General features: G+C 33.1%; 4 protein-coding genes across 5 annotated transcripts; 2 read left to right on the top strand and 2 right to left on the bottom strand.

Annotated features, from left to right (window-relative positions):
- Positions 1 to 2,517: 2,517 nt before the first annotated feature.
- On the bottom strand, positions 2,518 to 14,032 carry LOC110713901 (phosphoinositide phosphatase SAC1-like). Of its 2 annotated transcripts, XM_021892339.1 has the most exons (16): positions 13,555 to 14,032; positions 12,557 to 12,710; positions 12,100 to 12,470; positions 11,788 to 12,010; positions 9,878 to 9,954; positions 9,077 to 9,264; positions 8,892 to 8,989; positions 7,987 to 8,120; positions 7,756 to 7,890; positions 6,381 to 6,768; positions 6,169 to 6,290; positions 4,849 to 4,959; positions 4,420 to 4,638; positions 3,965 to 4,156; positions 3,554 to 3,665; positions 2,851 to 3,096 (listed from the first exon to the last, which is right to left on the bottom strand). In XM_021892339.1, the coding sequence occupies exons 2-16, from the start codon at positions 12,698 to 12,700 to the stop codon at positions 2,851 to 2,853; spliced, it is 2,760 nt and encodes a 919-aa protein (XP_021748031.1). In that variant the 5' UTR covers positions 12,701 to 12,710; positions 13,555 to 14,032. The 2 variants fall into 2 exon arrangements, with proteins under 2 accessions (XP_021748032.1, XP_021748031.1); XM_021892340.1 differs by lacking the exon at positions 13,555 to 14,032 and having other exon boundaries at positions 2,518 to 3,096; positions 12,557 to 12,700.
- A 761-nt stretch (positions 14,033 to 14,793) lies between these two features.
- On the top strand, positions 14,794 to 16,417 carry LOC110714497. The gene is made up of 4 exons (XM_021893027.1): positions 14,794 to 15,038; positions 15,153 to 15,212; positions 15,927 to 15,973; positions 16,133 to 16,417. The coding sequence occupies exons 1-4, from the start codon at positions 14,859 to 14,861 to the stop codon at positions 16,218 to 16,220; spliced, it is 375 nt and encodes a 124-aa protein (XP_021748719.1). The 5' UTR covers positions 14,794 to 14,858; the 3' UTR covers positions 16,221 to 16,417.
- Positions 16,418 to 17,468: 1,051 nt separating this feature from the next.
- On the top strand, positions 17,469 to 20,994 carry LOC110713963 (chaperone protein dnaJ 8, chloroplastic-like). The gene is made up of 3 exons (XM_021892415.1): positions 17,469 to 17,996; positions 18,100 to 18,177; positions 20,634 to 20,994. The coding sequence occupies exons 1-3, from the start codon at positions 17,793 to 17,795 to the stop codon at positions 20,757 to 20,759; spliced, it is 408 nt and encodes a 135-aa protein (XP_021748107.1). The 5' UTR covers positions 17,469 to 17,792; the 3' UTR covers positions 20,760 to 20,994.
- A 1,646-nt stretch (positions 20,995 to 22,640) lies between these two features.
- Positions 22,641 to 23,420, bottom strand: LOC110714046 (proteinase inhibitor PSI-1.2-like). Its single transcript, XM_021892507.1, has 2 exons — positions 23,295 to 23,420; positions 22,641 to 23,096 (listed from the first exon to the last, which is right to left on the bottom strand). The coding sequence occupies exons 1-2, from the start codon at positions 23,338 to 23,340 to the stop codon at positions 22,876 to 22,878; spliced, it is 267 nt and encodes an 88-aa protein (XP_021748199.1). The 5' UTR covers positions 23,341 to 23,420; the 3' UTR covers positions 22,641 to 22,875.
- Positions 23,421 to 24,850: the final 1,430 nt, after the last annotated feature.

The raw sequence follows: 24,850 nt of genomic DNA on the forward strand, positions 1-24,850 counted from the left end.
AATATTAATTTTTTGTAATTTTTTTATTAACGTGACTAAAGAAACAAAGGAATTGTAATCCTTCAAAAAAAAACAAAGGAATTGTAAGACAAATCAGCTCTAACTACTTGAGTTATCCCTCGCTCCCTTTTCTCTAGATTATCAACATGGAATGTCATATTCTTATTGGTGTGACGGTGTACATTGAGAAAATGTAAAAATAGACCGTATTTGTGAAATTGGAACATATTCTAGCAGTATTGAGGGAAAAGTGCTCTCAATTATACAATGTATACTATTAGCATTTGGGCCATTTTCATATTGTATTGATTAATGAGTACCAAGTCGGTCCATTATTAATATTGCTCGATGAAAGATTTCGTGGACCAGCAAAACCGTAAGCTAATACAACTCTAGTCTTCTCATTTGTTGATAGCTCTTACTCGATGGCTCGATGCAACTTCATTTGTGTTGGACAAATATTGAATAATTTGATGATCACTAACTTTTTTATGATAGAATTCATTCAAACAAAATTTGCAATGAAACATTAGATATATATTATTCAAGTACTCCGTTTTACCGAAATTTCATACTATGCTTTAAATAAGAAAGTTGAAATAAATGACAACCCTCGTTCAAACACTACCAACTTAATAGCTACTTCAGGGTAGAGGGAATGTTACGATGTTACATATATAGTGTGCCATATATTATGAGGCAAGGAGAATGGATGATGACATTATTTCATTCATCATACACCATATATTCATATGCATTGAAATACTCCATATATATAGTACTAGTTATATGCCATTAGTTGAGTTTTGTCTCTAGATGGTCAGATATGCTCAAGGAGTAGTAATACCTGCAATAAATATAAGAGCAACTTTGTTAAATTAATTGATATTGACATTATCTAATTCACTCATTCAAACAAAGATAGTTTAACGAATTAAGAAAAATGAAAAGAGAGGAGAGATTTGTCAAAAAAAAAAAAAAAAAAAAAAAAAAAAAAAAGAGAGGAGAGAAAAAAATTTACTTCCACATTTGAAATGACGAGGGACGGGACGACCACACCTTTGTACAACCCTAATAGCATAATTGACATCAATAAGAGGTGCAATTTTGGGAGTAATCTCTCTACACACACACTCAACATGAGTAACCCTTAACCTTTGGCAACAAAAAGCACTTGGTGGAACCCTAAACACCACTGGCTTACATGCCTTTATCAAAATATTCTTTTCTAGAGAGCATTGTGCAGGGGTTACGGCCCCTACTTGCTTAACACTATAATCACTAGTTAACACAACTACTAATCCTATTATTAACAAAATTAAGTTTCTTTTTGTGGAATCTTTTCTCTTTATCATCACCATCTTACAAGAAATTATATATATGGTTTTTCTTTTTGGTTTGATATAATGAAAGAAACTCTTGTTGATCTTGTTTGTGCTTTGAGGATGTATTATTTATAGAATTATAGAGCTTGCCTTCAAAAAAAAAAAGTTTATATAGAGGTTGATGAAATAGTTTCTTGGTACGGTCATGTCATTTTCAATTTGAAATTTAATTGAGCATAATTGTAGTGCGTTTTGGATTGCAATCAACTACGGGGTGTACTGCTTTTATCCCTTAAATTTTTCCCTTTTTTTAAATCGTCGCTAAAAAATTGTGCTATACTTGTCCACCATCAGTAGCACTCTGATAAAACGTTAATTGTAAAACATAAGATAATGTAAAAAAATACCCGTAGTTTGGTTGTAAGTTACCAACCAATTGAGAGCGGAGGGAGTACTTTCTTTGTCAACAAACTATGCACGATTGCACGCCTTGTTTATGAATGTACATTTTAGCTAGTTTGAGAGCTCGTAATAAAATAAACATACTATGTAGAGGCTTGGATAATATTGTGTAGATAGATTAGAACAGATGTGCAATTGTGGAAATAGAAAGAGAAAAAACAATAATAAAAGAGGTATGAGGCAAACTCAAAAAAGGTTAAATGGGACAAGGCCATACCATTCACGAGAAGATAGTCCATTTTATAAGTTCAAGTAGGTTTCATCTTAAAACCATATATTAATAAGGGAAGTAACACAATTAGCCTTTTAAATACACAACTTTCCATTGTCTTTAATGTATGATACACGTCTCCATATTCTCCTTTACTATTAAATTTGTGGAATAACATTTTCCATTCATATGGGACCGAGTTGATACGACTGGTACCCAATAGTCCATGCCTAATACAATAATACTCTAAAGTCTAAAGTAATACAGTACTAGATTACTAGTAATGCTAAGGCTTGATTTCCAACTTTGACCACATGCACCCCTTGTGACACAGGGGCCGATTTTATCATAATGATCCAAGTTCGTCGTCCAAAATCATCATGCTATGCATGTATGTAACCCTTTTATATGTTCACATTGGCACTCGAACAAATTTGTATTGGGTTTTCAGTCAACCAAGTAAACGATTACTTTATTCCACCAAAAATTTAAAGATACTAATCAAAATTGTAAAAATTCTACAGAAATGAAATTGATGAAGGTTTGTATACAAGTGGTGTATGTTGAAGGATAAAGTGAGGTAAAAAAAAATAGAGATCAAAATATGCCTTTTGATTACAATTACAAATTATTAACTCAGTAACTACAATGACAGAACTATACAGCATAATTACTTCCCAAAAAAAACAAAATTAATTACCTACACTTTCCAATTTTCCTTCAGTGACTGAATGAAGTCACTAAAGATCATTGAGATGCAAAAAATAAAATACAATATTGGTATTTACAAGGAGAAGAAAAATGGAACAAAATCCCGTCATCTTCAAAAAATAACTGACGCCTCTTCAATCTTCAGATTCTGTACAATTTTTTTTCTCCAATTATCCATCTTGTTAATTGGCTAGGGTCTCCAGCTAGAGATCTACACATAGCGGAAATGCCAAGATCAGCAGCAACTTGGTCATACTCCCTTAAGGCTGCCTCCATTTCAGCTTCGATCGCAGCAACATCAACATTCTCAATCATGCTTCCATGTAAGACATCAGCATAATGCTGCTCCATCTCCAGATCATTTTCAAAGGGTTCCATGCCAGGACCCTGCAGACACCAGAGAGTTGTCATTGACAGACGTCCAAATAATTTGAACTCTAGTAAGGAACATTTCACTATTTAACCAGATAGGTAAATAAAAATCATTGGGCATACACTCCCCCCACATGCGAAGTTATAGTGCTCTAAATTTAAAGACTTGTAATTTAACCTCCTGTATGAAACATTTGGCTAGAAGTAACTAGCTTTATGTTTTAAAGTATGTCCAGATTAATAAATCAGCTAATGCTAAGCTGCAAGAAAAGGAAGCCGAAGTCATTCTTATACATCCTTGTACTATCATGCAATCTTGTCAAACATAATTACTTTGTAAGGAAATAATATTTTCTGATGAAAATTTAATAACAGCTTATCCAGATAGATATTACTAAGTCAACAAAGGAGAAGTTAAAGACTGATGGTGTTTCAGCATGAGAAAAATCTGTAAATCATAGTTATATGGTACCTCACAGAGTTGGGCATAGTGCTTGTATATATCGCTGTTTTCATCAAGATCACCAAGCAAAGTACCACCATACCAGCCATTGTTTTCATCCATAGATGACATCGCAAGATACCTAAGCCAAGAGAAAGGTAAAAAGTCTTGTTAGCAAGACTGCAAGATATTAACAATCAGCTGCAAAGGCCATACTTTTTTCAACTGTAACAAAGTACTACTTGCTTTCATCTAAGGCCATATTATGTTATCCAGATCAACAAGTGTCTATAGCCAATGATGCTCATAGTTCATGAATAAAAAATCCAGCATGTGCATGTCAAATGTCAAAAATATGACATATTTTTGACAGTCAATTAAAAATACCTATTTGTCAATCCTATTTCAAAATTTAAATCAGCACACAAAAACATTACAAACCTTTGGAAGATACTCTCTTCATTGCAATCATCAACTTGAGAAAGCATATTGAGATCACAGATACCATTAGACATGCTATCATTTTCTGAGACACCATTTGTGTTTGTGCTTGAGGCCACCTTTGGAGTAGAACCATTTTGTTCGTCTTTCCTTAAGCCAAATATCCAGTTTGGGCTCTTGAGTTGTATCTCTCTGCACAAAAGGTATAAATTCAATTCGGGAATCAGACATGCATTGGGTCAACGAAGCAGCTTGTGCATTAATTGCATAAGATCAACTTTTGTTCTCCAAAAAAGAGTAATTCACAAATTAAACATGCACCATCATCTAGGGACACAGAATGAGTGGGGAAGTTTGAAATTAAGAAGATTTATCTTTTCAACCAGAAGGCAAAGCATAACAACTTCAGCAAATTGCTTTCTCACAATAAAGAACAAAAAATGTAGAAAGCTTACATTGCATCAGGTGCCACTCCAGAAGTTCCTGCAATGCCAGCAGGCTTTTGACCTGGTTCACAGCAGATCCTCACATCTTTTATCAAACTGCATGTCCTCTCAATGAGCTTATCAAAAGAGGTCAGTTTGATCCTTGAGAAGTCTTCTCTACAAGCAGGCACAGGTTCCAAAGAAGCATTTTGTCCTAAGGGAATGGCATCAGTTGAAGGACTGCTGAAGCTGCAAAAAGCACATCAAGATCATACTGGATAAAGGCATTTCTCAATCAGAGAAATACAATACAGCAGGTAATCCAAGTATAATAAAAAATATTTATAGCCGAAAGCAAGCATACACAAGTTAATAAGCATAACTACTTCAATATTCTGCAGCCGATTCAATAGATTAATTTCAGGGAAAGGAGGAATGGATGAAAAGGTGACATGTTACCGCTTGTCTGAGATGATATCATCTCCAACACCTACAACATGAAGATAATAATCAGAATCCAGCTCCCAAAGAGCAGGCTTTCCTTCTTTTGGTCTGAAGTAACCCAAGAACCTGATGGTCAAAATGTAAAAGAAATAACAAGTTAGAATTTAACTATTTAGCTAACTGTCTTGGAAAGGCAGAGTGATATAATTTAGCTATTAACACTCCCGCATACAAAGAAATAGAAAAGGAAAAAAAAAGAATAAAGAGCTATCAATTCCTCAACCAACTAAAAATCATAAGCAGATAATTTAGTGTACCAAAAACCAAGGCCTTGTTCTTATTAACTTATGAAAATATGTTTCAAGCCTTATAAGGAAGGATTGGGCTAAGTTCTAATAAGAGCTAGTAAACTCAATTCGCAGCTAAAGATAACTTCAAATAAAATCAAATTTGTTGTAGATGATAAAGTCCGGTTATTCAGGTGAAATTTACAGGCCCTAAGGCATTTCCAGACTGCAACAGAGGATAATGAGGGGGAAAGAGAAATAGAGTACAGATATACCAACAAAATCAAGGCAATTCATGATTTTTTCTTTCTGCCAGTCATGTTCATCCTCTTCCTCGCACATTGAAGTTCATGACAGTGTTTCAAAATGCGTGCCTACGCGCAAAGCGTAAGGGGTCATGCACTTTTTGTGGTCTAGGTGAGGAAATTTGATGAGGCACACCAAGGTGCAGCTTAAGGTGCATTGAGGCACACAACAGTGTTTTCAAAAAATTTATAATTATATAAGCCTCATTGAGGCACGTCTAAGGCACAGGGAACTCTGAAACGCCTCGGTGTACCTTGAGCCTTTTATACATTGGTTCATAACAAGAATGTGATGAAAATATAGAGAGGATATGAATCGAAAAACAGAAAAGTTATGAACTCTCAATCTATCAGGGTGAGCGGCTTAGGACTAGCCAAAGGAAGTATCGAAACAATTCATGTAGCAATCAAGGGTAATGTTACTCGAATCTTCAGTTCACCTCAAGTACCCAAAATTACGTACACTTTGATACACAACAGTCCAACATGAGTTTGAACATGATGCCACTTTCATATTGGACTAAATTATGCAAAATTTTCACAAAATAGCTAAGTCAGACACTTGGACACATACCGGTGCCCAACACGAGTACCCGACTTATACAAAGGATGAAATCAGCAAACCTTCAGCAACCAGTCCCAAATCCCAAGCCACCAACTCTGATAGACTATCACACATGGCAGTAAAAGTATCCCCACGATTGTTTAAATAAAAAAAAAAATGAAGAGTCAAGAGAGTTTACAGATTTATTGCATCCTGCTTTTCTCCATCCGTATAAGCATTGCTGTAATATCTCTTGATAGACTTCAGAAACTCCCGCGATTGAGTTGTAGCTTTCCATTTCCCCTGCTTATCTGGAAACACCTAACATCATAGAATTTCGTATTAACCATGAGAGGGAAAAAATTCTATGATTATAAGAAGACCAATGAACAAAGTTCAAAGGATGCATACTGTATTGTGAGCTGCAGAACCACCATATTGCTGTGCAAGAGCATCACCCATACTCCAGTACATGTCCATGAGCGCTGTAGCAATGCTACTATCTGGATCCACTTTTGACTCAACTGACATTTGCATCGCCTGGAGCTGACGACCCAATGCTTCTAAACCATAAGCATATTGGGCTACATTTGTGCGGTCTAAACAATCAATGCAGTTAGTCCGAAGGACTCCACTCTGATAACGTGGTTCAATGCCATTATAATAATCTTTCTTGACAGGCTTGCCAGCATCAGAATCTCGCTCTCTATTTGAAGAAGTAATCAATTCATTGGTGCTTGCAGTCCTTGCAAGGGATCCTGAATTGGCTCTAAGATCATTTAAAGAAGCATCCCTAGAGCTGATAACAAATGATGCCACATGAGGACAATTCCAAATTACTAGACAGGATGTGCGAGGATTTTATAACAGAGGCTTAGTGATATTAGTAACTGTATGTTGTGTTAGAAAAATAAACTGCATTCCAACGACATCATTTTGTTTTCCGGGGAGAAGAGGGGGAGGGGATACAGTCCCTCTTCTCAAAACAAAGACAAGAAGATACATTTAACAAGAATCCTGAACAGGAAACATAAATCCAAACATCAGGTTCATTTACACTCAAAAGCTTTAAAAATTAAAACAATTATCCACATTTTATAACATGGAAACCTGTCTGACCTATCAACCTACCATGGATCTTGATTCACCACTCAATAACCTTTAAACTTGATGCTCCGTATTTAATTGGCAGTTTGGCACAAATCATTACAGCCCCCAATTTCTAATTATGCGAAAGAATTAATTTAAAACCAAAATCCTGTCTTAGAATATGATCAGTTCAATTACTTTAAGTAAATATTTGCTTATGTCATAATTGATCAGATGAGACCATACCAAATCAGACCATATCTCTTTGTTTGCATGCACTTGTCACTAGATATCTTTAATTCCATGATCAAAGAAAAAAATATGAAAAGCATGCTGTGAAAGCAGACATTAATACAAATCTAATGACATCTCAATAGAAAATATAATTTGTTTATTAATGATCAATGTAGAGAAAAGGTTAATGTTTAGTCAAATCGGAAAATTAGGATCACATCATAGCCTAAATACAACACTAAAGACTTTTATAACCAAACCCTTTAACTAACTAGTAAGTGTTTGTAATTAAATAATACTGAATCCATGCTACACAATCATTAACGTATTTTCGTAGATATAGTTAAGACCACATTCTACATAAGCAACAATAAACGGTAGTTGCACAAAGGTAATAGCAAAACAATCAAATCCTCACACCCACAGAATGCATTCATAGATGCCGAACAGATACAGTATGTACCTGAGAGTACCAGTTCTGCTTAATGGAGTAGCTCTTTTTTTCACAACAGGTGCTTTTCCACTGAAGTAAAATCCAGTCCTATCAAGTGTTTGACTAGCTACACTAGCTAAAACTCCCAAAACATTAGCAGTCTTCCTGTTTGGCACCATAAAAAAGATAGAACAGTGAGCCATCAGCAGGACTGATTTTCTTTAACTTTTCTTTCTTTTTACACAAACATGTCATTCTTACGTCTTTGCAAATTTATGGAAGTCCCAGTGAATAAAAGTAAGATACTTTTCTTCAGAAAATATCTCATTTAGATATGTAACTGCATTTGCAAACTCACGTCGAAGCATCATTTCTCTAGGTCTTTTCTCAACAGTCTGCAACGAAAACTTATGTGAGCTTCAAGAAAGAAAAAAATTCTCAGTTGAGCAGCAATATGGCAAAACCTACAGGAAAGGCAGGAGGGAAAATTCTAGAGGATGGAAGAGTTGTTTGTCATAAATATACAAGCAGGAAAAATGAAAATTTAGAATGCGAACCAGCTAACTGTAAGCCCTAAAATACAGTACACATCACAAAAGGATGTGCTCTATAAAATCATCAAAAAAGCAATTTAAGGACAAGGGGAGGGAAATTAGTGTGAGATGAGGAACTGCGGAAGGTGTAGCATAGTGGTGAGGTAATAAAAGAATGACTCAAGGGTAAATGCCACTGTTAAGATCGGGAACTTTATGCTTTTCCAAGCACACCCTATTTGCTCTGGCTAGTTACCCAAGTTGGTTTTTACTCCTAAATTTAACTATTCAGAGCTGGCATCTGTGAGGTACATAGCTGAAAACATGACAGTTCCCCCCTTAGCACTTGCCTATGAAAAAATTAATAATCTTGTTGTTTGAAATGCTCTAGAAAGGACGGGAAGGGAAGATTACAAGAAGGATGGGAAACTACATTAAACAGTAATTCTTTAGTGATTACCGTAAATCGTCTGCAGCTTGTGCAGCCACTACACCCTTACAACCTCACTCTAACTTTTTCTTAACCCTCAAATAATTGCATAGAGGTCCAAAAAGAAAAAGTCCATCAGACAATCACTAAGGATACTTGTTGAAGAATGAAGAGAAGAAATTTATATTGAAACTATAAGAAACCTTAATTAGGTTAAGCACGATTATAGGATTTCCATATCTCTCAACAAGGTCTTCAAAATGCAATCTGGTCGCCTCATAAGTAGGATCATATCTCTGCACTGAGATCAAAGAGAGATGAGCTAGGCATTGTTATGCAAACAAAAAAAAACCAATAAATTATATAACAAGCACGACAAAGGCTTTACAAATTATATCTGGCTTTGGACTGAATCTTGAAGCCTCTTGAGACCAGAAAAGAGGAATAGAACCCCGCATCTGCACAACAGAACTCATTTTCCCCTTACATGAACCAGCATCTTCATCAAGCACAATTTGTTCTGTTTCAACATCATTTGCTACCCTTCCCCTATCATTTACTCCCCTTTTTAAGTACCTAAAAAATATATATATATATGTATCAGGATAGCTCACATAAATCTCATAATTCTCTAGATCTTAATGAGAAACAGAATTTCAGATAAAAGTGGAAACACTTAGGTAGTTAAGAACTCCCACATAGATACACGTATAAAAAGTTCTTTTGTTTTCTTCCATAATATCTTTCTATTATACTGAAGGAGAAAATGCAATAGATAATCACAAATGCATGAGACCTGTGACTAAGTAGCAGCAACTTGTAATAGACATGCTCACATTTGCACATTCATTACCCTCCCCACGCAGCCCTGCCCAAGCAAAAACACATGCAAGCAAACACTGTCTCAGCCACCTTCTTGCACACAATTCCCACAGGAAAAACAAAGCATAAAGCTTATGCAGATCAAATTTCAGCTTTCACTGAAACAGGACAAAGTTCACATGGATGTACACACAGCAGCAAATGCAAACAAAAAAAAATGGAACCAGACAGCATAACACTACCGAAAAGATGGATTTTTGGTTTATCTCAATAAAAAGATCAATTCAAACTGATTATAATTGGAGAAAGAAAAGAATCAGGTAGTGTATAACATCATAAAGTTAAGCAAAATGCAATTAAAGTATACCTAGTCCCTGCAAAATGACGAGACCGTCTAGACACCAAAGCAATACTGAAATCACGTCCAAAAATTGACAGCCTCATCTGCCAAGAAAGTTTTTTATAAAGATCAGGTGTATATAACATGACGAGATGTTATCTTGCAGGTAGGCAATAGAGATGATAACTAAACTATCAGAAATCCAACAACCACTCAACTAAATTACCACATTCAACAAATGACTACTATAAATATAGTTCTGCAAGATAGAGCATATTCATAACAGCATTTACACTAAAGAGGGAGAAAAATAGAAGCAACCAAAACCAATTTCCTTATTCAAATGAAAACCACTACTTTAAATACGCAATAGATCTTAAGCCTCTTTGTTAATAATAAGTCTCTTTGCCAAAAAATAAATTGACATGAAGCCAAACCTTGCATAAGAACAAAATATACCATAATTCCCTCACCAGTAATAATGTCATTTCCTAGACTACTGAATAACTAAGGGCACGTTTAGTATGACTGTATGAGCTTTTGAAGGGCGGTAATTGGATTCAATAAAGCAATCCCACCATATATCGTTTGGTTTATGGGATGAAGTAACAGTTAACGTTCCTTGGGAGTAACCTTTTGTACGATTGTACCCATACTAAACCCATTCCAACCCTTTTGTAAGCCATTAATACATGGTTACCCTCCTCCATTCTTTATTCCAAGTATCATGGCTCTTCAATTGCAATCTCCCTCTTCCTTCCCCTTTCCTTTCCTCTTCAATCTCTCACTCAAATAAATCAATAAAGTCAATCAATTTGTACCTTGATCTCAGATGTAAAAAACTCTTCAAACGAATGGAAAATTTCCGGGTTCACTTTTAACAAGCTCCCATGAGAGATAATAAAAATGAAAAAAGTTCTATATGAAGCACAACCTCAATTGTAAAAAACTAATTTGTATTAAAGATTTATTGTTCTTTAATTTGAAGTTTGACCCCAAAAACTGCACGTACTAGAACAATATTTCCAATATGAAGCTTTGTTGATCCCTCTGACCTTACATTCACACTTTTGGGATTGAATTTCAATTTTCTTCTCATTCAATAATTTTTTCTGGTTATACAGATGTTTGCTGTGCTCTCAAGATTGGTGACTTTTGGGTAAAATTTTGTATTGATAAAGTTTCAGCACATTTTGGAGTTAATTTAGATAATCCATCAAATTTGTAAAGAAAATTACAGTCACAGTATTTGATTTATTTACAGATTAATGATAGTTTCCAGATCTTCCTATAAACACAACAACATGTGATTTCAATCCAAATATATTTGAAAAAAATGAGACAATATATCTTGCATAATAATCATCTCAAAGTAGAAATTGCTTATGGAAAAGAAAACAATTAAAACCAAATATAAATAAATAACAGAGTAAATAAAATTAAAACAAGTACTTCGTACTCCATAAGTAATTCTACCCCATTAGCAGAACCAAACGTCCATAGAAGCAATAGTTATTGACAGCTTTTCCCCTCATATCTAATTCAATTTCAGTCTATTTCTATATTATTGAACCAACACAGCCTAACTGCTAGTGCTTGAGATATTCCAAGGTGTTTGCTACTATATCAGGCACACATCCTATAATACTGTAGTACATGTAAATTATTTCCAAAAAGCCCTTATGAAAGAATTAATGGTCTAAGACCATTCCTAAGAGTATATTCCATGCTATAATCGCAATTACTAATGTCAACAAGTCGTATATACCGAGAAGCAATTTCATTGAGGACACATTAAGAGAGACCCTTTTAGCTTGAAAATTTAATCACGACTCATCACTAGCCTTGGTGTATTATAAGATACCAACATCCAATGACACACAAATGACTTTTTCTAAAATAATGTAGAGACCCATAAGAAAGTAAGAGTTACATACTTGCTTAAAGTGCCCATGAACCAATGCAACAGTCCAAATATTATTTTTGCATCTTGTACGAACAGCTTCAGTCAAGTATGAATTCCACACAAATCTGCTGTCATAATGAATTCCAACCGAATCCTTGAACTGCACATTTCTTTGCAAGCTTTGCATAATTGGGTATGTATAGCTGTAAAAGAAATCCTTTGTCAAGTCAACACTTGACAGAAGCTTCTTGTACCTGCAATCAAACAGTCACAGAATTGTAAACCCAACAAAATTTCAAAGATGTAGCATGAGAATTCTAACTCTCTAAGGCATTGAATTTACCTCAACTCTGTCTTAGAATATGCAACATCAGTCTGAACAGACGCATGAGGAATTGTAATCATCTGACTTTCATCAATAGCATAAACAGCATGCCCACATATACATCCAATTTGCCGGCGCTTGGTGACCAAAATCAAATAATAAGACTCCATAAATTTTATACAACCAGCAACACCATAGACCTTTGCAACAAAAGTCAAGCCTCCAGTAGCCCGATTACCCTCTGCAATCCTCTGCAACAAGTTCTTCACCTCCTGTGGTGAATAAACAACTGGATCTTCACTGATGTTCAATTCTGATGGCTCGCAACGATCAATCTTCAATACTCGGAAGAATCTCTTGTTACGATCACTCCCAATAAGATAAAACCTCTGCACGAAACAAATTCAAAAACCTGAATTAGCTAAAGATCAGGGCTTAAGTGAATTAAAATAATCAGATGTGACAATTTCAGTACCGCTCGAGTTTCATAAAGTTTGAATTTCTCAAGCAAGTAAGAGTTTGGATCAACTTCAGAGTCAACAGATGCATGAACTTGACCCGAAGATTGAGAGGAAAGTGTAGGATTGGGAATCAAATTGTTTTCCGGCTTAGTAGCCATTTGTGAAGCCCTGAAATAGAATCCAAAATCAGCCAAACAGAAAAGGAGAGCATAAAAGTAATGTTTGAATTCATCAAAAATAAGGGTATGTTCTTGAATTCATACTGTTACTATACATCAAAAATAATACTGTAGTAATAGATAAATTCTTCTATCTATACATGATAATGTTCGTAAGGAAACAAATTCTCTAGATAACTAACAATTACAAAAATAAAGTGCATGATAATCTCCCCTCCCTTCTAACTCTCATCATTGTTATAGTGACATTAGGAGTGTAACCTCAAACCAGGCTCGATATCAAGCTCCGCTCCACCGATATCAAAATCTCAAAATATTGTGAAATCTCTAAGCTTAAGCTAGCCCCAATAGCCACAGTGCCACACCAATAATTGACTTACGAATTGAGATAAAACAGAAGCAATCCCACAAAAAATAAAATTCACATTCCAAAACAATCTTCGAACCTAGTAGAATAAAAGTAGCATGTGCATTAACATAACAAAAACCAGAATAACAACGTTTATCTATGTTTTCTTCAAATTGCTGACAAATCTATAGCAAAGAGCTGAATTTTAATCCCCAAATTGTATAATTGTCATGTCGAGGAAAACCTAATTTTCGAATTACTCCATAAACAATGCAACATTAAAACCCTAATCCTACAAAAGTCACTCATCTTAGCCCAAATTGACCAACAATTCTCATCTATTAACCCAATAATTCCCAGAAATCAACAACAACTGAATTATAAAATTAAAGTAACAGGCAAATTAAACAAAATGATCAACAATTAAAACATAAAATTGCGATTGCACCACCAATTTTGATTTCAGAATTACAAACAAACTGACCCTGTACAATGACGGAGAGATCGTCTGGCGGAAGAGAAATTCGATGATCAAATCAGAAACAACAAATTGAAGCAAATGAAGAGAGAGAAAATCAGCAATCAAATCAAATTGAGCAATGATGAATTAGTAGGAACTGGGTTCACTATTGTTGGTAGAATCATCAAGCTTGCCATTAATCAACCAGGATTTCATTTCATTTCATTTTTCTTTAAAGTTTTATTTGTTTTTCAAAACGGTAAGTTCTTTACTTTTTTTTTGTGTTTGTTGTAAATTTGTAATGGTAGGTTTTTTTAGGTGGGTGTAAAAGGGGAAATAAATAACCCAATTCATTCTCCATCCAAAATTAAAGTTGTATATCCATCAATCCAAAATTATGGATAGTCGAATTGATTGAATATGCAAACGATACACTAGTAAATAAATCTTTCGTATATTGAAAAAATAAATACTACCTCCGTTATATATTATTTGCAACGGTTAGACATTTTTCTTCTATACTTTATGTCAAATCGTTGCAAATAACATGTAATAGAGGTAGTAGATCAGTTTTTACTATGTATGATAGTACATAGTTGAGTTATATCATTGCACATTATATATAATCTTGATGTATTTTGCAGGTTAATCTCATACATTTTAGATCAAATTATACATTTCTAGTAGAAATTGTGTCATTGACATGTCTTCGAGCGTGACAAAGAAAGGAAAAAAATTAACTCAGAGTGAGCAAGTGAGTCATTATTGTACTAAATTTAGTTATAATACAACATAGACTTAACCCATATATTTCATATTCTGTAATGATATGCATATTTGTCCAATAAATGAAATTACAAGGTAATGTGATTGATGGATGATATGAACTGCAGTAATTTGTAAGATCGAATAGTCAATAATAGTCTTAATGACATTGACACGACAAATTAAATAAGTGTAAACTGTAAACTATTCTCCTATGTATAATTTAGAGCTCCATATTGAACAAGTACATGCCATATTGAACAAATACATGAAATATATTTTGTATGAATTTTATGACATCCAATGCTCCTAGTCACCAACATTCAAAGTTACAACATAAATTGATCAAAGCTACAATCAACTTAAATATGCATGAGAAAAAAAAATCAATTAATCAACAATTTCATCATTAATCTTATTTGATTAACAATTTTATAATTTTATTTACAAAGGTCTATCATCCTTTTTTTTTCTCTTAAATAATTTGGGTCCACGTGTAGTGATACCAAGATTTGGATATCCATTTAACTAGTGGTGGTGGTAGTGCACAAGAAACATATGAGATGATAATGTTGTTGCCACACTTTTCTTGCTCTCTCACAAGCTTGCCTTCTCAACACAATCATCATAATGAACTATTCCATCATATCAAACCAGTCTTCAAAGAATCATATGTAGTTGGTCCGATTATACAACATAGCAGATTCACACCTTGTGCTGCTAAATCCGGTGCTTTCTCTTCGGTAAGTATTTACATACTATATTACTATACTCATTCCGAGAAACATCATTTAGAGACGGAGGGAATACTATTATATATGATAAGGGATGATTATTGATCGATTAGCTATATGCATATATTTAAGAAGTGTGAGGCATGTCGAGGCCAAGGTGCCATAGAGTGTCCTGGATGCAAGGTATACTTATCTATTAAACTTTATAAAACACCGTAACTATTATTCTTTATTAGTTGTATTTGTACAATCAATACCTTTATTTTGCTAGTGAGTAAGTCCTTAATAAGGTAAAATCACTTCACTCTATTTCAATATGTATGATATTTCACCACAAATTATTATCGGACATTAAAAATTAACTTCTCAATTTGAGATATAATTAACAAATTCATTTTGAGATGACTTTTTTTATACTTGTTAAGCATGTACATAATTATACCTAAATATACCAAAATTAAACTTTTTAATTAATACAATTACACTCTATGTACGTATCACCTCCTAACTCCAAGTATGCCAAATAATCAATCATGATGAAGTGAATTTGAACATATAAAGTACATAAGGCAATCACATATGAAGTACAGACGAGTATATTTTTGTGGCATTGGCAAAATATAGAGTTTTACATAGTACAATAATCAAACAAATTAAGAACTAATTACTTAATAATATGGGGATTAGAATCCCTTACACGTACAACCACTTCGTCTAGGGGCATTGGAAGCCTTCACACTTAAGCTATTACAATTTACAAGTGAGAACATAATAATTCAAAATAGTAGGAATTTGGAAGACATTAGTTTAGTACGTAGTTATTTTATAATATAAAGATTCCTCTTGTTATAATTAATTAGTTATAATTATTATATGTTGATCTTGTTTATTACTCAGGGGACCGGAAGGAACAAAAAGAACGGTAACATTTTTGAGCGATGGAAGTGAGTTAATCATTAATCTCATTTTTAAATTTTAATTAATGTCGGTGATTATATTACTAGTATTACTGTGGGCGGATCACTCCCACTAATTAGTAATTACTATTAGTTGGAGTGTATTAATTAATTAATTAATAGTTTTTTTGTTTTTGCATTTTGTAGGTGTTTTGAATGTCAGGGATTTGGATTAAAGAGCTGCCCTCAATGTGGTAAAGGAGGTCTTACGCCGGAACAAAGAGGGGAGAGATAGCTTATTCCATCTATATAACCTTTATCTTGCTTCTAAGCATGTACATAAGCTCGAGTGAACACACAAGCACACATGTACTAAACTAAATGCTCAAATGATCATATTATATCATTTTCTTTCATGTTATCTAATTACTTGACCAACTTCTCTGTATTCATATTAGAAAAGTGGCTATATATAATACGAAGTAATATAAATACTGATTCGCTTGATCTTACTTATATCATCATAAACTGATTCAATGTAATCTAAAATTAAGTTTTGAATACCTATGCTACAATTAATTAACAACTCATTAGAATGGTCTTATGATTGGTTTAGGGTCTGTCCTCTTCAAAATATTTTTAGTTCAGTTCAGCTCTAATAAGTTCAGTTCAGTTTAGTCTAGTTCTTAATTTCCCTCTTTCATAAAATATCCAGTTCAATTCAATTTAGTTCAGCTCCAATAAGTTTAGTTCAGTTCTTAATTTCTTTCTCCCAGTTCAGTTCAGTTCAGCTCCAATAAGTTCTATTCAATTCAATTTAGCTCAGCTCAGTTCAGTTCGGTCAATCAGAATAGACCCTTAGTAAGTATCTATTTACTAATATTTTGAGAAAGAGAAACACAAGAATAAAAAATGATTGAAAAATAAGGTGAACAAATATTTAAGTAAGGCTAAAAGTGATAATACACTAATTTCTTATCCATAAATCAGTGCAAATAATATCTTGCATAAAATGATTCAAGAATCCTTAATAAATTCACATAATTGAAGCTTTGAAGGTTAGTAGTTTGCAAGGCAATTCACCTAAACATTATTATTTTGAATGATTTAGTCAATTTTCTAATATTAGATTCCTTAAAGTCGTGTATTTGATTAGTTATAGTGTCTCTTTCATATTGTCCCCTTCTTGACCTTCAATCAAAATGGCCTATTCAAAGAATTGAACCTATCCTCTTCCCCACCAACTAGCAGCTTATAATCACATATAAATATCAACTTTAAATATCCTACTCGAATTAATCCTATTTTTATTAACTAAAATAATTGGAATACAATGTTTATGTTTTGGTTTTGGACAATCTAAAACAAATGATGAAGACGAAATTCGATATCAGATTTTAAATAACACCCTCAATACTAGTAAATTGTAATTAAACTGTACATAAAATATCCAAACGAGTAGACCTTATATACTCCGTAATTCCGTATGGCTGTATATCTTACATTGATTGATGGGAAATTTTTGTAGTTTGTACAAAAGGATTCTTTTTCTTTTGTCAAATTGTAAAAGAAGGGATATTAATCATACATTCTTTGGGGGCATCTCATATATCTACCCTTTTTGAATGCAAAAATAAAAACAAGAGGTCTTTCTTTTGCCAAGAAGAAGCGGCCCACTTTGAAATTCTTATCCTCTACCCACTAAATTACAATAAGATAGCCCATTCTATTTATCCAATTCACCCATTTTCGGAAAGCATATTATAAATAATCTACACTTTCCAAATCACAACCAAGACATAACACACAAAAAAAATACAACACCAACAAAAAAAACACAAAAACTATAGTTTCCTAGACCTTAAGGATGATGAGACATGGTAATGGAGGATTGAAGGGAATACAAAGAGTAGGCTTCTTGTCGTCGTCGTCGTCGCCACCATCTTCTCGTCGTATGATTAATTTTCCGGTGAAGTGTTTATCGGACTTTAATGATTATGCTGTTTTGGGTTTATCTCCTTTTGCTTCCAAGACTGATGTTAAGTTTGCTTACAAAAGATTGGCTTTAAAGGTTTGATTTTTAAGAATCCCCTGTTTTTCCTCTGTTTTTTAATGTTTCATTTTGTTGGTTCTTTCTTTGAAAATGGTGGTGATTATTGTTGTTGTTTTTGCAGTATCATCCAGATGTAGTCAAAGGAGATCATATTGCTGAAAAGAATAAAATGTTTCGAGACATTAAATCTGCATATGAGGTATTAGTTTATTAATATTATTACGATTTATACATCTTCTGTTTTTTTTTTTCCTCAATAATTTTCTTAGTTGATTTATTATATTTGTAATTATTCATTTGGGTAAACTTGAATGAATATGATTGTGGATAATAAGATTGTGTTTGCTAAAAAAATGATAAATTGAATGGTGTTGTGTTTGTATATCAATTAATTTGTTTTAGGTACAAATTTATTATAGCCATTAATTAATAAATAAATAAAATAAAAAAGCAAAGGTTACCATTGCTTTTGATGGAAAAAGGTCCATTATAATTTATTACAAGAAGGTCACCTTTAATTTCAGAATGGCCAATCAATCAATCATTGTTTAGTACACGGTAACGTATAGTGGACTTTTTTTTTTTTTTTTGAGTGTAGGGTACCAATTTAGTTTGTTTGCTCTGGTTAAAAAAATTAATAATAAAAATTTATAAAAAAAAAGTTTGTTGCACATTTGACTATTTGTATTTTTGGGTGGGTTTCAACATAGCAAAGTGAATTAATATGTTAAATGTACATTTCCTCAAAAAAAAATATAAATAAATAAAGTTAAATGTACACATGGTGCAACGTTACATTGAACACCACGAGATCCACGATGCATAGAAATACATTATAAAATCTGTAATTGTTTTATTGTAATATTTTGATAGAGATTGGATAGAAAATATTACGTAGTAAATTGAAATTTTAACCAATATTGCAAAATTGGAGTATGGGAAATATGTTGATGAGATATTTATTAAATTGAGAATACTCAGAGTAGGTTGATATTGAAGTACACCTAACACCGTTTCTCTTTAATCAATTACTTCATTTCTAATATGGTAAATAATCAATGAAACTAATTTATAGCATGTTCAAAGCATATTCTATATCATAGATTCATAACATTCATAAGGTAAGTGAATAAGTGATAATATTTCTAAGGGGAAAAAAAAAAAGAAGCACTTGTATTGAAGAATAAAGTGGCTATTTAAAAATAAAAAAAATAAAAAAAAAATTAAAAATTGAAATAGGAGGGGTGATTTCATTAAATAATAATAGTCATTTGGGTAAAAGAAAGGGTCTAGATGTGGGGGTCAAGTGTGTGGTTTTAACATTGACGTATATTTATAGATACCTAAAAGGCTAAAAAGAACAATTAAGTGTCCCACTTCTTTCTATTCAGGTAATATATGCTTATTAGTTATCACATTTGTGTGGATGCCATTTTTGAGAGTAGTAATGACTTTCGTATACTTATTTGATTATTTCTCTTCCATTTATATTAGAGAAGCAACAATAATGTCGTACTCACATTAATTTTTATGCTCCCTCCAGAAATCAAAATAAAACTAAACTATTTTGACAAGTATTGTTGTTTCGTTGCTTGCATTTTAACTTATTTTGTTACAATTAGGCCTTTTATATTAATTGAAAATTCCAAACTGTATTAATGAGATGTTTGATCAAATTAAGTGAAACAAGTCAATTAATCCGACGAAATATTTGTTTTAAAAAAAAAAAAAAAATCCGACGAAACATTAATGCATTTCATGAATATACTGGAATAAAATTTAATTATACACATGTCATCTTATCCATAACCACTTATCACATTGAATTATCTATTGATAATTTAAACTATACTACGTATTAATTTGTATAAATTATAAAGTATTTTGTATAATAACATAATCATTTTTATTATATCTCTCTATTACTTTGTTGTTTTAAGTATAAAACACCAGAGAATGTATTATATATTTAATTTGAATTGTGATATATTGAATAATTTAATTAATGAAAACCATACATGATTTATGATCATAAAGATAATAAATTTATGCAAAAAACTGTGCTATTTGTATACGAAAAGTGACATCTAAAAGACTAAACTATCACATAAAAAAAAGGTAGTATGAGGTATGACCTTATCTTATGAGATTTTGATAAGTAAACGCCAACTTGAATGATTATACCTTCTACATCTCTATCAACTTTAATGGGCCCCATTTTTGGCCCCATTCATCTTCTGATTAAACTTTTATTGGTCCAAAACCCGAATTGTATTGTGATTTCTTCTTTTGTTGCTTTGTATTTTTGGGCTGTCTATTTAATATTTATAGAGTGAATATATATAGAACTTATCTCTTGATTTTATATACCTCCGTTTATATTACGTGCAACAAAAGAATAATTTATATTTTAAAAAATAATAAAAAAACCCTTTTATTGCACTTAATTTTTTTCCATATAATTTTATTATGGTCATTCTAACGAGTGTCTACAAACACTTGTATGTTAATCTTCGAACTCAATCTATTTGAATGTAGCGCTAATGTCTTAATTAGTTAGCTAGCTTAATTACACTAAATATAATTGTCGAATGAGATAAGCATTTAATTTAAATAAAGCCATTTTCGCTTATAAATCTTTTCTTAATTATACAGACATTGATGAGAAAGTTTGAAGAGGAAGAACAGATGCAGACAATGCAAGACTGTGGTGATTATGATGAATGGGATGAGTGGATGGGATTCGAAGGAGGGATGCCTGCTACTTATCATTCTTGCTAATTAAATGTTTTGCATAATGCTAAATATTTCTCTTTGTTTCAATTGCTACTACTAATTACTGTATCAATGTATATAGTTGTACATTACTTTCATTTCCTAATCAATAACAAACAATAAAGCTCAAAACATGAGAAGAAAAAAAAAAAAAGGCATGATAAAAGTTGTATGGATTGTTTATTTGATGTCGCTTCTTGTGAATGGTAAACTATTGAAATATGATAAACATACATAATCATATGATTTTGTTTAATTCATCTCAATAACGACTTTAAAAGTATTAAAATGTTAAATTTTTTTAGATAGTGCGACTAATTGAAGTAATACATAGGAGGCTTAACCCACGTAAACGGTGTGAACTTCCCAAAATTGGTTAAAAACCCACTGTGAAAATCAGTCTCAAACACCCTCTTTGTTAAATTATAAACACAATGATCTATGCCATGAGGTCCAACTCCCCTGCTCTCAATTCCTCCCCAATTATTGATATAGTATATGCAATTAGGCTTAAATCCATATTGAATCCCCTGACATATAACCAACAATTGGCCAAGTGATTCTGCCAAGTAATAATAATACTTGCCCCCTTTGCCGCATGATAAAATAAGTGATAAAGTAACTTATGCGTCACTTGAAAAGAGAATTATTACCTAGTAAAAATCAATATCTATTAATAAAAATTGGTACGACTTCTACAAAAGATATTCAAATTTAAAAATGAGAATTTCATAAATACATAACTTTATAATATGTTACATTAATAGCCGGAACACGATGTTTAGACACAAGCTCGGAAGTTAGTTTTTATGAAATATCATTACACAATCAAGAAAAACTAAAAAAAATTAAAAGCAACATAATATAATGTTCCCGTCACTTAATTCCACGTATCTTATTTGAGTTATTAGCCTTGAACACATAGTATACAATTTTCTTTGTTCATTTAAGTATGTTCTAAACTTCTACTCCATTCTTTTTGAAATATGTTTGATAAAGGTAAAAACTGGAGTAGTGGTAGCAAGGAAGTTCAATCGAGTTGTACCAAACATGAATTACTATTGAGTCTTAGTTTGAGGAATTTCAGAGTTTGCTAAATGTTACTATGTTACAACATGCATGACTTCGATTATGCTTTATTATGCTGTAAAAGATGACATTCAATTCCGAATTCATTGTTGTTTGGAAATTATGATATTTCAATTTATGTACTCTGTTCCCAAAATCTCGACCCTTATGGATAATAATCTGCAAGGGGTATTAAGAGAATTAAATAAGTGCTAGTAGTAAAATTATATTGAAAAGGTAATGCCAAAATTTTGCAACACATACCAACCAGATTTTGACTCAATAAAAAAAATCGCTCTAAATTCTTCACGGCTTATATTTGTGTCAAATTCAAGCAACGAAATTCCTCGTTATAATCTTTATTTGTTGAGTAATTATACTCAATAGTTCAATTATTCACATTGGGGAACCCTATATTGACTATACTGATTACTGAAAATTAAAATTGAAAAATAGTACTCCACTCCGTACAAGATTATGATTTTGATATTCGACGATTTATTATAAAAATAAAAAAATTACCTGGGAAAGTGGTTCAATGGAGGAGAAAAAGCTCAGAAGCCACTTTAATGGAAAACTCGGAGTACGATTCATGGAATAGAATAAAACGGACTCGTTATAAGATATTAGTCATATTACTGTTCCCAAATATTTTATTAAGGGTACTTTTGAGATATACGAAGTATTAGTAATTAGTTATCAATTTATCATTGCTTAACATGCCTAAACTATACTCCATACTCGTATTATTTAAAGGCTAGTCTCCTACTTGTTCTTCTTAGGATTCAAAATCTAGAATAGTTAAAATTATACTAGTAGTATTTTTCAAATAATTACTTATTCATTAATGGTACAAGCCGTACAACAATACGGTTAGCATACAAGCATTACGATGTAATAAGGAAACAAGTACAATGCATGAACGAACGTACATAACTTCGATCATTTTAGCTATGATCATTATTATAATTATAATTATTACAAAATAATAAAAGCAATTAAGACTTGATAATCCATATGATTATTTCATTATTCAAGGCCAAGCTGAGCTTAGTTAGCAAACAATGGGTGCATCTCCATTGTTAAAGTAAAGGACGCAACCATCAGTTGGTGCCAAGCAACAATTACAAGAAGGAGTAAGCTTTTGATCTCCTGTTGAAGGGCAAGTCATATAATCCAAATTATCATAGCAAAACTGAGGACATATTTTCTCATCATCATCACTTTGAGCATCCACCTTTTTCATGTTTCCGACTCCTAGCATCAATATTAGCCCTGCAAATAAGAAAACGATAAAACATTAGGAGACCCTAATCACGAGTCATGAGAAATACTCCTAGCTATCAAAATTACATACGTCGTACATACTATACTAGCTAGATACCAGAAATATTAAGGAACACGTACCACATGGTATGAGGTGGGCGTAGTTAATTATGTTAATATTAAGCAAGAATATAACAATGAACTTACCAAAAACCAATAGAAGAGCAGAAACTTTAGTATTCTTAGTCTCCATTGTTGTATTTCTCGATAATATAGTGTATAAATAATTTAAATGTTTATATATGTTGTGATGTAAAAGGAGAGGGATGGTTGTATGTATTTATAGGTAGCAATTTCGTAATTTTAATAGGTAGCAATTACGTGCAAGTTCTAATATTATTACGTAGCAATATGCGCAAGTCATGGCGGCCATTCTAGGCTTTGCCAATTTTCAACGATTGAATTTTGACACTTCATACGAGTATTATAGAAATAAAATAATACATGTTTTGGGTGAAAACAATGGGACCTTGTCGAAGGTCCGATGAAGTAGAGAAGACTGGATTCGGTCCAATTGATGTTGGGCCGAAGGTTTCCTGCACAGTAAACACACGTAAACTAGCCTCGGGGGTGTTGCCGAGGAAGGCCCCTCCGATGCTAAACTCATTACAGTGTGTAGAAAGAGAACACTATGCAAGAGAATTAATTGCTTGAGGCTTTTCTTGAATGAATGTACAAATGTAATATTGATGGCTTTTATACCTTTGCATATATGGAGAAGTTGGGCCTTAGCCCAATTGGCTTGCATTGAGGACTGATCTTTGACTTTAGCACAATTGGAGAGATGAACCTTGACCTTGGGCTTTTAATTGGATCATTTAATGCCTAGGTCCAATTGGACTAAATTGGACCCAAACAACTTGCCCCCCAGACCCGATTTGGAAGGATGACGGGTCGGGTTTGATTTAATCAGAAAAGGAGGGAAGTGAATGATTTAATTAATCCAAAAATTTGAATTTAAACCGTAATTAAACCGTAATTAATGAGATAACAACAGTTAAGGCGGATAATTGTGGAAGTTGGACGGATAATGGGCAGTTTAATCGCAAAGTCGTGTGTTTAACGGTTACTTAGTGGGGTATTTAAGAGAAATTGAAACGCGGACTCCTCGTATTCCCATTTCTGGAGATATAATTAGAGGCGCGTCATCTCTCCTCACTTATTCACCAACACAAACCCAGAATTCTCGAGAGAACCCAAGAACCCGCATCAAAACTTCGCAAATTCCCCGAGCATTAAGCTTAGAAACTGAGACTCGCCACTACCAATTCGTAAATCGGCAACTTTCGCTTCAGATTAAGGTAAATTCCTTTGATTTTAGTTTATTTTTCTTCGAATTTGAACTCCTTCCCCTTTTTCGACTTTTTTCTTCGAAATTATCAATGGCGAGAGGAGTTAGGGGTAGAGCCCGTGCTCCAAGAAGAGCAAGGCCAATTCCCGATCCCAGGAACAGGATTGGAACCTGGAATGGACAAAGAGCAGAGTCTGACCCTGCTGAAGGGATTAGGGCGACTCCAATTTCCTCGGCTCCTCCTCAGAGAACGGAGGGGCCGAGCGCTTCTGGGCGGGACGATGAAGTTCCCGCTGTCCTTTGGGATATCCTTCCCGGGTTTTCAGAGTGGGAGGATGCCGAAGTAGCTTCGACCATGATAAAGAACCGCCCCTACTCATGGTGGGTGGAGAATGCCGAACAGTATCGGTTT

The sequence above is a fragment of the Chenopodium quinoa genome, unplaced genomic scaffold (genome assembly GCF_001683475.1).
Source record: "Chenopodium quinoa cultivar QQ74 unplaced genomic scaffold, ASM168347v1, whole genome shotgun sequence".
Lineage (NCBI taxonomy): Eukaryota > Viridiplantae > Streptophyta > Magnoliopsida > Caryophyllales > Amaranthaceae > Chenopodium > Chenopodium quinoa.

Bases quoted from the DNA above. Each gene is read 5' to 3' on its own strand.
- LOC110714046 (XM_021892507.1), bottom strand. From the start codon at position 23,340: ATGGAGACTAAGAATACTAAAGTTTCTGCTCTTCTATTGGTTTTTG. The intron at 23,097-23,294 runs GTAAGTTCATTG...TCTTATTTGCAG, and splicing joins TGCTCTTCTATTGGTTTTTG to GGCTAATATTGATGCTAGGA.
- LOC110714497 (XM_021893027.1), top strand. From the start codon at position 14,859: ATGATAATGTTGTTGCCACACTTTTCTTGCTCTCTCACAAGCTTGCCT. The intron at 15,213-15,926 runs GTATACTTATCT...TTTATTACTCAG, and splicing joins TAGAGTGTCCTGGATGCAAG to GGGACCGGAAGGAACAAAAA. The intron at 15,974-16,132 runs GTGAGTTAATCA...TGCATTTTGTAG, and splicing joins AACATTTTTGAGCGATGGAA to GTGTTTTGAATGTCAGGGAT.
- LOC110713963 (XM_021892415.1), top strand. From the start codon at position 17,793: ATGATGAGACATGGTAATGGAGGATTGAAGGGAATACAAAGAGTAGGC. The intron at 17,997-18,099 runs GTTTGATTTTTA...TTGTTTTTGCAG, and splicing joins ACAAAAGATTGGCTTTAAAG to TATCATCCAGATGTAGTCAA. The intron at 18,178-20,633 runs GTATTAGTTTAT...TTAATTATACAG, and splicing joins ACATTAAATCTGCATATGAG to ACATTGATGAGAAAGTTTGA.
- LOC110713901 (XM_021892340.1), bottom strand. From the start codon at position 12,700: ATGGCTACTAAGCCGGAAAACAATTTGATTCCCAATCCTACACTTTCC. The intron at 9,265-9,877 runs GTATACTTTAAT...TATATTTTTTAG, and splicing joins CGTCATTTTGCAGGGACTAG to GTACTTAAAAAGGGGAGTAA. The intron at 3,097-3,553 runs GTACCATATAAC...TGGTGTCTGCAG, and splicing joins ACTATGCCCAACTCTGTGAG to GGTCCTGGCATGGAACCCTT.